The following is a 13,021-nucleotide window of genomic DNA, read 5'->3' as shown; positions in this document are numbered from 1 at the left end:
CACGATATTTAAATATTGCAACGTTGGGCAACGCTTTATTTTGAAACCAGCAACCGGAAGTCTTAGTTACTTACTCTGTTAGCTTGACGCTGGTCTGCTGCATTGCCTTTGCCTTTCCCCCCTGGCTGTAAAACTTTTCCTGACGCGCAGATGGAAACATGGCGCGGTGTGCGTCACGTGACGGCGCACCAAAAAAACCCACCAATGATTCCCAATGGAAAAGACAAAGCTTTGAATGAAATGTCGGATGTCGTAATTGGGATGTTGTTGATTGGGCCAGAGGCTGCCAAACATTTTCCACATGCAGGACTCAGACAAGTAGGGGTTTCATACCCCTGGTTTTCCAAAGTGAGGTCCTGAGACCCACTGAGAGTCCTTGAGGAGATTCCAGTGAGGTCCTAAGCAACATGAGGAATAGATTAATTTCACCATAAAGTAGAGAAACTGTGATGATAAACAAAATGCATGTGTGCTTATTTTAATATGTCTTAAATTATTAAAACATGTAAAAGTTCCAGTGCAAACCACAATATCTTTCATAGCATGGTCCTTATGGCACAGCACACAGGGGTCCATACATTAATCCAAGTCAGTTTGAGGGTCCTGAGTATGAAAAGCTAGAACTTATTAGATAAAATACTGGACCTAAGGACATCATCTGAAATTATTTTTAGTGTTTGTCTCTATTTTACAAAACTATTATTTGATCAACAAATTACACTGCACATTGTGCTAAGGAGCTCCCATATTAACAAGAATGGTTAAATTGCACTTTTAGCTATACATTTGGCTGGGGAGCTTGGGAGTTTCATCATATGATAAATCTTTATGTTTAAAAAAAGAAATGGATTCAAAGAGCATTCCATGTTCTGATATTTTTAGGACTGTATAATTCCCGCAATAGTGGAAAACCTTTAAGGATTTGCCAGATACGCTACATCAATCCAGCTTGTTTTACATTGCAGCAGCCTCCAAAAATTTAACTGAAAAGCAAATTTCAATACTTACAAAAACCTGACAAAATTAGTCAAATTAGTATGAGTCATTTTCCTATTGACTGTTTCAAATCAAGCAAACTTACCTCATCAATAACTACACTGGAGAACCTTTTAAATGAATAATATACTGATCACCCTGAACAACAGTATCAGTTTTAAATTTATCTTTGCATTCAGTACATAAATTATAAATCTCTCTTGTGTTGGGCCTCTTTTTATTACATCGGGTGTTAGGCCGGTCTCAAAGGGAACGCGTTTTCCGGTCCAAGCGGGGACTGAATAATAGATAGAGTCCCATGGACAGAGTCTCTGAGGCTTTGGTGATGCAGAGATGTTGATCTTCCATTGTAAGGCCCTGTCTCGCTCCCTCCTTGTTCTCGGCTGTCAGGGCTCTTTTGTGGATGCTTCCTCACACAGCTCAAAGAAGCTCAATTTCACAAATTAGTGCTCTGTTAGACCCGCAGCACCTATCAAGTGACAGCATGGCTGGTGAGCAGAGAGAGAGATAGGAGACAGCCAGGAATGTTGACCTGCAATTTATTTATTTATTTATTAATTTATTTAAGTTGATAATACTTAAGGCCCTGTTTCTGGCTTTTCTGCATATACACAAACTAGACTGTAGACTTGTTTCACTCTAAAGTGTGTTGCCTTTGACACAAAGTAGCCTATATAACTAAAAAACATGTATTGTATGTGTTTCATGTTGACATTTGCAGTGTTTGTGAACACTGGAGAAAAAGAGATCTATTTACAGTATGTTGGTTTAAGGACGTTCCAAAAGATTATTTCCCATCTATACATCAAACTCTTATGGAATCTACTTTATGTGAATATATTACAAACTTACACAGTCAAATGAAATCCAGATTGCATCTTTAAAAGAGAACTGAGGCTATTTTGGGTGAAACTTTTCATGAGGCAGAGGCAGATGACTGGGTGTCTCCAAGGCATCGCCCTTGCAGCTAAATTATAGGGATGAGTGTGTGTAGGCCTTCAGTGGGCTGCTGCTGGACTACACCCAGGAAACTACAGCAAAGACTTACAGCGCCCTCTTACGTCTAAAACCTGTCATTACTCCAGTAGGGTTGCTTCACCTTGATACACAGCACAACGTAAGAGAAAAACAATAACACTGCAATTATGCATTTTCATAGTTTAAAACATTTTTTTGACTAGATTCATGATCCATACAATAAAAAGCCACTTTTCACATACTTACCATTATCTGCATGGTCTTACAATGTTGAAAAAAGACAGATTTACTTATTATAACTTCAGCATGACAACAGCACAGTACACTCCGTTTCCCTTCTTGTGGTAACAAACCGAACATATTCAAAGCATTTTTATTCATCAGTAGCTGTATCGACCAGCAGGAGGTGGCCTTGTACTATAATAAAAATGAATAAATAATAATAATCCAAAAAGTTGCAATTTCACCACGTTTTAACCCGCCGTGGAGATGACCCTGTTAAGCATCCAGGTGGAGAGGATTTCATTACAGCGTCATTTCAATATTTTTTCGGAGTTTTTGCAGCTTTATCACTGAATTATAACACTGTACCTACGAGCTGCAGCCTGATTGAGACTGCATGGGGGTTATGTTGTGAATTAAGGAGCTTTTGCATGCATACCGTCAGCTTTACAGTGTAAGTTCTGCTCCAGCACAGTTATCCCATGTCTTCATGTGGCTGGATATCAGATCTTGGCAAAATTCTTCTACCAGGAGTGGGGTTCGAACCCACGCGGACATATGTCCATTGGATCTTAAGTCCAACGCCTTAACCACTCGGCCATCCTGGTGTATACACGCAATCCCCTCACAGCAATAGATTGTAAACCTAAACACCCCCTCGATTTGTGAACATCTCTTAAAACCATATTTATATAACGCATCATCAATAATCACCTGTTTCCATATCTATCTATGTTGTGTGACGGGAGGAAAAACGACGCTAGCGCTGGGATCGCCGAGTTAACGTCAACCGGCGGCAGCGAACTGGCTAGCTAATGTCTGGCTTGTCACTAACGTTAATAACGTTGTGAATTATTGTGAACTGTGCTAGATTTCTCGTATACACCACTCTTAACAAAAAAATAAACAGTACCCTGCTGGCTTGCCACAATAATGTTAGCGTTTATCCGTTGAAGAAATGATAACGCTATCAAACTAACGTTAGCCAGCTAGCTAGCAGCTGCCATCTACGAGCCAGTGCTAATTGTAAAGTGTTAGCTTTTAGCACAAGTTGTAGCATCGTGAGAGAAAGTTTGCGTTAGCTGTTCACATATACGCATGTACACACAGAGAAATATAACATCTCCACACGCTCTGCACAAAAGCGTGCATGATAAAGCGAAGCAGCACTGAGCATGGACCTCTGGACTGGCAGTCTTGCAAGTCTGTAGTAAGTTTGTAGGCTTACGCATATGGCGGTCGTAAACAGAGGAACAGTTCCCAGACAAACTTGAATCAATGAAGTGAAAGTAAGCATCCCGTCTGTGAACATTTCTGCCCCCCTTTGGCGGAGAGGGAGCCAAAAGGGCCCCGGTATCTGAGCCAGCTCCTCTTAGATTATGCATATGTTTTATTATTATAAAATACTGTATCTCTGGGCTAATAATAATGACCTAAAATGTCTATACAACCAAGTGATACACTTTAGTTAGTCTACAATGTGATTCCAGTAATAGTCCAGTCATTTTATGAAAAAACCTAGGACAAATTGCAAGAGAAGCAAACTCAACTGATTTTGTATCCTCAGTTTGTCCTGAGTGAGGGAAAAAAAAAGTCCCAAGAAATCCCATTGGTGGAAAGTTTTGAAAATCACCTATTTATGACCACATATTACCAAAAAACACTGTTTTTAACACACGGGGGAAAGGGATCAAAATTTTACTTTCACATATCACTATAAAAATTCACAAGATGATTACACACACAAAGACAAGAAAAAAAGTCAATTACCAGTTCTTTGAATTATTCTGTTTACACATGCATATCACACATTATCTGATTTGATATGCGCTAATAAGGAATATGAGGACTAAATGCCAGAACAGAGTAACCTTTTAATTTACTGTTTAAATGTCTCTTCTGGCATTTATTCCTTATATTCCTTATTAGCACATATCAAATCAGATAATGTGTGATATGCATGTGAAAACAGAATAATTCAAAGAACTTGTAATAGACTTTTTTTCTTGTCTTTGTGTGTGTAATCATCTTGTGAATTTTTATAGTGATATCTGAAAGTAAAATTTTGAACCCCTTTCCCTGTGTGTTAAAAACAGTGTTTTTTGGTAATATGTGGTCATAAATAGGTGATTTTCAAAACTTTCCACCAATGGGATTTCTTGGGACTTTTTTTCCCTCACTCAGGACAAACTGAGGATACAAAATCAGTTGAGTTTGCTTCTCTTGCAATTTGTCCTAGGTTGACCCCAATTTTGGCCTAAAATTACTGGACTATAAAGCTAATACATTTTGACAAAACTGACACCAATTGAGACTACATAGGGTGGTGGGTGATGGGCTGGTTAATAATATTGGATTCCTTTTTTTATTGTAATCCCCTTTTTTTTTTCACTATAAAAGTATTTATGAATGTACACAGGTGTCTTTTTTCCAATATGTGAAAGGACAGTTAAAACTGCCACTGTTTGTTCTCCAGTCCTGACATTAACACCTCACAGCATTACATTATTTGTCACTGCTTCTTGCTGGAGTGCCAGATATCCCTCTTGTGACACGCCACCTCCAGACAATTACGCTGCCTTAAATGGTTTTTACAGTTAAGAGGCATAATGGTAACAGCCCAAGACGTCACCAATCTGAGAAAAGATCATCTGACGTCTCCTGTTTAATAGCCCATGTGACTCATGAGGAAGAATCTAGAAGAGCCTGTTTGTCTTACAGTGCCTTTTTGGCCGTTCTTCAGACAGCCAGGTTGTCCTTTTCTGACTTTGGTGAAGGAAACTGTGCACTCATGCTTAACAATCATGTATCTGCTTATGTTTATCATTAAAATCATGCTTAATCCTATCTGCTCATGTTTGATTAAAATCATGTCCCCACTTTTATTCCATATTCATGCATATTGTATGTTCACAACTTCTGCCACTGTTCGACACTAGCTCATTGTCTATTGATATGCAAAAAAAAAAAAAAAAAAAAACACTCCCAGGCTGTGCTGCTACGTAGAAAGTCAGTGCCTCTGCCCTGTCACACACTTGTTGATCAAACCTTTCAGTTTCAGTGTCATCGTACTCACCCTGATCCTCACAACGTCGCAGTTCTCTGTCATCAACCAGGTCAACTTAACATTTTAAACGGCACACTTTTCAGCTCGACTTACCAAGAAGAAGCACTTGTCATGATCCTCAGTACTTCCAACTTTCTCTTTCTTTCTCTCTTACTTTTGTGTTCTTTGTATTTCATTGTTTTGCTTTCTAAATCTCCTCCCACTGAAAATGTTGATTATAGACTGGGATTATTTACTAGCACATCAGATTTCACTGTCATGTTTCTTTATGACTCTGATAAGTATTTTCTGCACTTGGTTTACTGTATCTCTAAGCCCTTTTAATCCTGACTTCATCTTAAACTGAGCTATCACTGCTTAAATGCACCCTGTCAACTGTGTCTTCTGTCCTCAGTGCAACCTCTCCCCATTTCTGCATAATGCATGTTGCAAACACACACATACACACACACCACTGGATTTGCCTCTCCTGACAGTAATAATAACAACAGTTATCAGTTTACTGTTTAGAGGTTTCACTGATCAGTTACTAATAGTCTTATCAAGTCAAAGCTACTGCTCAGGACAAATTGCTTTTTATTGATATGTTTCCTGGTTCCTATGTTTACAAGTTGGGATTTACCAAATGTGAATGAAGCCCATTGCATTGCATACATTTTTTTCAGTCGTCCATACTTTTTTTTTTAATACACACACACACACACACACACACAGGATCAGTATTTATTTCTTATTTTTAAAAGAGATTCCTGAAATTTAATTTCATAGGTACGAAACAGCTCAGTTTCTCTATAAAACCCGTCTCCAGCAAGGAAGACAGGGACAACACTGCCGAAAGGGGTTCTTCCTCTTGTACTGCAGGGCCTTCTTGATGTGAACATTGATCTTATCGATATATTCCTGAGTGCCACACACGTTAGCCTCGATGTTGTTGAGCATGGAGCCCTGTTCCTCCACCAGCATGGCCATGTTCAGGAACAGTTCATGGATTTCCTTCATCCTGGCCTCCAGCTCTACCAGCTCCTTATGTCTGCTTTTGATCTCACACAGCGCCCAGCGGGATGTGCGCCCTTCCTGTGTGTGCAGGCTTTCAGACAGCACAGTCCAGCCCTCACCCCCTTTGTCCACCAGCACATCTAGCTGGTCATCAGTGATGTCAGTGCCCAGAATGGAAGCCTGCCTCTGAAGCCGTCCACGGCACGTTGTCTTCTGCATCTCCTCAGCCATGTTGTAGTCACTCATAACAGCGTGGAATTCACGGGTGAGCGTGTCATGCTGAACACGGGCAATGCGGCAAACAGCAGAGTTAAGACCTTCCTTCTCCTCCAGCTGGCGGCTCTGCGTGCCCAGGGCTTCAAGGCGGGCATACAGAGCCTCCCCACGCTGGTGGATCCTCCTGGCGATGGTGTCAGAGTCATGTTTGAGCAGGGTGAGGCGGCGGACACTGGTGCCAAAGCGCTCGTTATGTCTGTTCAGGCGCTCCACCTCTAAGCGCAGTAAGGAGATCTCCTTGCGCATGGAGTAAGCCTCCTTCAGGATGTTCTCAGTGACGGAGCAGTTCTCAAACACCACCGCCTCTTGGGACAGACTCACCCCATCTGCGTCCCACTCTGGCCCACTCAGCTCTGGATCATAATCCTGTTCCTCAGAAATGGTTTGCAGCATCTGTAGCCTGTCCCGCATCTTGCCTGAGAAACCAGTGGAAAATAGGAAGTTTTGTCACTGTGGTCATCCCTGGTTTAACTTTTTCTAATAGAGTCCTGCCTTTACTAATTCAGTTCAGTTCAATAAATATCAAAAAGATAACAATAAATGAGTCCCACAGCTATAGGTATTCATAATACTTGGTTTCAGGCATAGCCCATACGCATAACTTGCGTTATGGTGTTCCCCATAAGAATAACATGCGGAAAAAATCAAATATCAAGGACAACAGAGACATGTCAGTGAAAGAGCCGGTCTTACTGGTTATTAGGTTACACTTATGCGAATTCACAAGTTTAAATTTTTCTCAGGGAACTGACCACACACACACCTTCTAAGTCCACTACACTCATCTACAAGGTAACCGCTGCAACTGATACAACTGGTCAGTCTGCGTTATCTATAGCATGTGTTCTTGAGGTCTGAGACAATGGTAGCAGTCACCGCTGAATGGCACATAGGAATGTTTTTTCTTTTTAAACCAGGAACAAGGAAACTGGCGAAATATTTACTTTTCAAGCATATGGGGAAAGATTAGCATTACCTGAGCACCAAGTGTGTCTTCATGTAGTTGTTGATAAAAACATTTTGTAGATTTTCAACACAGTGCTTTCAAGACTGCATCCATTTCTCTCCATCTTGTGTCACTGATACTATCATGCCGCCTGTCTCTTCCTACCAAGAATTCATTTCCTCATACCATTTTTTAAGAAAGTCATTGGCAAAACCTTTCTGTCTAAATGTGTCAAAATCTTTTCTCGTTTCTTTTGACACACAGTTAATCAATCCTAGCATTCTTCACCAATGGGCAGTGTAATCCATTGATTAGGTGGGTAGGTAGTGCCATCAATTAACCACTTGTGCCCAGGTGCTTCTATAGCACAAAGTAGCTACAGAAATGAATCAAATATTGCATATCTTTGACAAAAGAACAAGTGTCTTACCTCTTTTGAGCAGCTGTCAGGATATAAAAAAACTAGTAGGTCCTTCCCATGTGGCTGTCGTTGATTCATTTGGTCCAAGAAATTTGAGAAAGCATCTTTTCACTGCTTGAGGAGGAAGTCGCTTATCTGCCTTGTGCTCAGTATGTGTGTGTGTGTGTGTGTAGCTGGCTGCCTCCCCTTCCCAGGTGACAGCCCTGAGCCGTCCCACTGCCAGAACCACAAGTTTCTTTGCAGGAAAAACTTTAAGTTTCAGTTTGTTTCAGGAAATAAGGAGTGTAAGAGAGTGGATGTTAAATGAATGTTTTAGTGAGAAAATCTGATGTATTGGTTCAGTTATACTATGCACATTTGAATTTAACCAAAACAGGTAGCTGTGAGTCTTTACAGTGAGTGAGACAGCTAGAGAGAGACTGAAAAACTTATGTGTTATGGTGCTGATTTAATATTCAAACCAACAACAAAAAACAATCACACTGCATTTTATTGTTAGAATTTATGTAATTTACATGAAACCACAATAGATCCACATTACAGAAAGATGTTGCCACAGTCATAAAATATGTAAATCAAAAGTAACAGATTAATTTACATTACAATATATAAATGGAATGATTGAGACAGATAATAATCACGTGTTTAAAGTGAAGTTGGTGCCACTCCTCCGTGTTTCCTCGAGATTTTGATGATGAAGAAATGATGGCAGATTTTGACAAATATGATCAACACAGAACAATCCAGTTACAACCAGCGTCACAATGTCATTAATTTATATGTACAGTAAATGTTGAAAGCATCTCCATCAATAACACTTCATCAGTACTTTTTCAAAGACATTATTTTTCCTTCAGTCTCATGTCTCTAAGTAGCATTTGTATGAGCTATATGTTTTGCCAGTGACTCATTATGTGACATGGGTTACCTGGTTTCAGTAGTACTGGAAAATATATATATGTATTGTGTCTTTCCTTCAACTTGAATATAGTACCATATGTTTGGGGTTTACTGTATTAATAGTTTCAGAGAAAGTCATCTGTATCAGAAAAAGTCATCTAGTTAAAAACACAAACAAGTGTCATAAGTTGATTCGCAAAACACTTTCCATGATTGCACAAAAAAACATAATCCTGGCCCATCCTAAAATCCTATTGCTTCCACGTGGAATCTTTGTGGAGTAAAAAAAAAAAAAGTTTGTTTTTTAACGCATTATTTGTCCCAGGTCTTTGTCACACCTCAGTCATGAGAGACTGAATCCTGATTTGAGATACCTGTCTCAAAACCTTCATACAAAGACATCACTATATTTTTAAAAATACAATAAAAACATCTTTTATCCAAACATTTTTCAACTCAGTTTAGACATGTGTCTTACATCATAGCTATGTGGCAGACCTTGGTTTTACTTCCTGGAAAATTCTGTGTAATGCACGTTTGTTATGTGATAGCTCTGCAGGAAAAGTCCACAAATCAGTTCTACTTCAAGAAAATGAATGACTGTGATTTTGTAGTACATATAGAACATATTTGAGTAAATGTCTTTTTAACTTAGGATTTAATAGTACATACGGAACATATTTTAGTAAATGCCCTAATAAGTTAGGATTTCCCCTTTTTCTCAGTCCTGGAAACAGGCGGCTGATTTTCCTGTCGCTCAATCTAATCTTTTCTCTCACAGTCCCTCAGTTGAAGCAGGGGAAGCAGCTGCAAAACATTTTCTTGAAGGGATTGTTCTTGTCATGTCTTTTGGCCCGGCCAAGTTTGACGAGGGCGTCCTGTATGGCCATGTCAGTTTTCTGCACGTTGGTTTGGATGGAGGTCAGCATGGGGCCCTGCTCCTCCACAAGCATGGCAATGTCCAGGAAAATCTCATGGATGTTTTTGATACGGGACTCGAGGTCCATCATTTCCTGGTGTCGTTTCTCAATCTGGTTCAAGGCTGACCGAGCCGTCTTGCCTTCAGTCACGTTCTCGCTAAAGATGTTCCACTGCCCTGTCTCAATCATTTCCTCCACTTCCTCGCCTGTCACTTCACGGCCCACTATCTCCATCTGCCTCTGGATCTGGGCCTTGCAGTTCTCTCGATGGCTCATCTCTGCTTCATTATAGTCAAACATTGCATCACGGAAACCGTTGCTAAGGCAAGCATACTGGGTTCTAGCAATACGTGTGATGGCTGAATTAGCACCGTGCTCTTCTTCTAGTTTGTGTGCTGTGGTGTCCATGTCCCGGAGGTGTGTCAGCACACCCTCAGCCCGAGCCTTTATATCTGCACCAATGGCATTAGAGTCCCTTTTGATTGTGCTCATGCGAGTGGTTCCCTGAAGTATGCGGGAGTTCTGCTCGCGAAGCTTTTTGACCTCCAAGCGGATTAGCTGGACTTCGCGGTGGATGTCTTGAGCCTGGGCGAAGACCTCCTCCATGGCAGGGGTGTTGTCAAACACCACTGCCTGGTGCTGCAGCTCCTCCTCCAAGTCCACATTGCTGAAGGAGTCGGAGGCAGTGGACTCGGCATAGTCCATTGGCTCCACATGGCTGTTGGACAGTTCTTGCAGGTGGCTCAATCTGTCCCTCATGGTTGGGCTGGAGAACAGAAAGGGAGACAAGGTGGGGGTTATATATGACAAGATGATGATTCCTCTCTCTTTTTCTCCCTCATACATCTTAAGGAATCTAAAATATTACACAAGTTATCTGTCTTTTTGTAATACACAAAATATTTTTGGACAGCTGACCCGGTTTTCTCGGCAGATAAAAACAGCCAAGATAAACAAAATTCTCAGATATACAACAAATTCTGGTACTCAGAAACTTTTTCACAAACAGTACAACTTTTTTTTGTTTATGTTTATGTTCAGTACCCAAATCAAGAAGCACTCTCAGCTAAGATGATGTGCAGGGTTAACAGCCACAATCTCTGTTTGATGCAAGTTGTCACACCTGTTTGAAATGTCTTTCCTTCTTCCTTTACATCTGTTCCACCCAGCACCGTTCACTCACCTGACAGGTTCTCCAAATGAATGGCTTAGAGAGCTGCTCCTCGCCAAACAAGTTCTTTTTTACTTAAGATAAGATTGTCATTTTTATCCTAGAAGTTTGACTCTTTATCTAATTTGACCGTCAAAAATAAATAAATAAATAAAATCTGTTAAATTCATACAACTGTCTGTGAAAAAAACTTGTTTCCAGTATCTGGTAAACAAGACCAAGTTCAGCTTCAAAGGGCCAAGAAATTACCAGAATTAGGGTCTCAAAATGTCTCCATGTAAAGAATCCCTGTGATGAGATTTTTGTTGTCTGCTTTTTTTGGTTCTTCAATCACACTTGTAAAACATTACAGGCCACATTCAATCTTCCAGGCTATATTATGGATTATTCTGGTTTAAGGTTAGACAACATGCTTGGAATTTTCAGATGATCATGTTTGACGGTGGAAAATCACTGTATATTGTCACGGGCTATAACCATGGATATAGTGGAGGAGAAACCCACTTAAACTCATCTTATCCACCTTCTTTTTTGCAGCATGTACTTGACCAACCATTCCAGGTTAATACAAATATTTATTAGATTAATTTATAGAATACCTACCGAACAACAGCCTACCAAACCAGTGACGATAGATCTTATTTATATGCTTTCCTGAAAATACAATTGTTAATAATTTTGTAGAGCTTTTTTGGCCTTAGACTAATGATCACTGTTCTGAGCTCACATATCCTCGTCCTTGTGGACATAATTCCAAAAAATACCCCAAACAGCCTTTTGATGGCATTCAGTACTTCATTCAGTATCTCACCATGAGACATGCAAGGTTATAGGGAAGCTCCTTACCTGTTTTGCTCGGATGTGTAACGTTATCAAACTTTTTCCTTCCAGCTCAGGTCGCTTGGGAGCCACAGCACCATCCTCCAGGACCTGAATGCGTCGGCAGGCTGTGGCTGACGGGCTGCGTGCACACACAAAGGGCCCCTATATGCGCAACACGGCTATCTTTGGAGCCCAAACTAATATTTGACTTTGGTTTTGTTGCAACGTTGAGTTGCGACTTTCAGGAATGAAGCCCGGTCAGTTTGGCCTTCCTCTGACGCTGTTTCATGGGCGTCAATTGTCTGTGATGAGGTGTGAGCATTTCCCATTCAACAGCAAGCTGGTGCCACTCTCATCTCTGGAGTAACTAAAAAAAAATTTGCCCCAGGTGTACCTAACAAATCACCAAATAATATCAGTAATCAGTCATTGCTCATTTTCGCCCTAAAATGTGGCCGCTATAAGCGAGTAAAAACATTTATTGTCAGTGATACCCGATGCTGCAACTTTTCCATACCTTGTTGTTCAAGGAGCTGACAGCACCGACGCTGATGACAGAAGACGGGAGAGCTATTTTTGCACAGTCATGCCCACGACCCATGAGCATGCAGCCCAGCAGGTTAACAGCACTGGGTGGAGCTGGGATGAAAGACGGGCTATGGGAGGACTGACTCCCAATTTCCCCAGTCACGCGCAAATGATCGCATAAATGCAAGCACACACACTTCTCCTCTGTCTCTGCCATTTTCACAGCCTTTCACAAAACTGTAGGAAAACATTTTTGGGATACTTTGACAAGACTGCTGTATTTACAGTCGTGCCAGAATAAATGTCACTGGCAAACCAAATGAATCTGGGTTATATGCCTATAAATCTTGAAATTATAATTTTGCCTTTATTATCATGAGTGAATGAGTTAGAATAACATTTATGGGCTAATTTATGAGAAACAAAGTCTTTTCTACAAATCTTCAACACTCAGATAAAAAAAAAAAGCAACAAAATGTGTCAGAACCTTACTGTGGACCAAATTTAAAGCTGTCAGAAATTGTTGGTGTTGATAAAGCCATGACAAGCCTAGAAAACTTGGCAAAGGTACATGGTGTAGGAAAAGTCATAGCAACAACATTTATTAGAAAAAAGGAAACCCTGAAGAACAACTACGATGTAGCCCTTGCACCTCATTGACAATCTCCTCCAGCTGCTTGCCACTGGATTGACTACTGTATAGGCAGTAATCAACTGGATTGGGATGTCAGATGTTGAAATGGGTGACCCTGGACAAGATGAAGATGTATGTTGAACC

The 13,021-nt window shown here is 40.5% G+C and overlaps 2 protein-coding genes and 1 non-coding gene across 4 annotated transcripts; all 3 read right to left on the bottom strand.

Moving 5' to 3' along the window:
• Window positions 1-2,721: 2,721 nt before the first annotated feature.
• On the bottom strand, window positions 2,722-2,804 carry trnal-uaa (transfer RNA leucine (anticodon UAA)). The gene has a single exon. It is a non-coding gene; the product is annotated as a tRNA-Leu (tRNA).
• Window positions 2,805-5,871: 3,067 nt separating this feature from the next.
• Window positions 5,872-8,095, bottom strand: LOC115356359 (syntaxin-11-like). Of its 2 annotated transcripts, none has more exons than XM_030047491.1 (2): window positions 7,912-8,095; window positions 5,872-6,951 (listed from the first exon to the last, which is right to left on the bottom strand). In XM_030047491.1, the coding sequence occupies exon 2, from the start codon at window positions 6,944-6,946 to the stop codon at window positions 6,053-6,055; it is 894 nt and encodes a 297-aa protein (XP_029903351.1). In that variant the 5' UTR covers window positions 6,947-6,951; window positions 7,912-8,095; the 3' UTR covers window positions 5,872-6,052. The 2 variants fall into 2 exon arrangements, with proteins under 2 accessions (XP_029903351.1, XP_029903352.1); XM_030047492.1 differs by lacking the exon at window positions 7,912-8,095 and adding an exon at window positions 7,512-7,770.
• Window positions 8,096-8,719: 624 nt separating this feature from the next.
• Window positions 8,720-12,388, bottom strand: stx11b.1 (syntaxin 11b, tandem duplicate 1). The gene is made up of 3 exons (XM_030047495.1): window positions 12,233-12,388; window positions 11,740-12,109; window positions 8,720-10,488 (listed from the first exon to the last, which is right to left on the bottom strand). The coding sequence occupies exon 3, from the start codon at window positions 10,479-10,481 to the stop codon at window positions 9,588-9,590; it is 894 nt and encodes a 297-aa protein (XP_029903355.1). The 5' UTR covers window positions 10,482-10,488; window positions 11,740-12,109; window positions 12,233-12,388; the 3' UTR covers window positions 8,720-9,587.
• Window positions 12,389-13,021: the final 633 nt, after the last annotated feature.

This window comes from Myripristis murdjan, chromosome 24 (assembly GCF_902150065.1).
Source record: "Myripristis murdjan chromosome 24, fMyrMur1.1, whole genome shotgun sequence".
Taxonomy (NCBI): Eukaryota; Metazoa; Chordata; class Actinopteri; order Holocentriformes; family Holocentridae; genus Myripristis; species Myripristis murdjan.
Note: the sequence above shows the minus strand (reverse complement) of the source record. Positions and strands in the feature narration are given on the sequence as shown.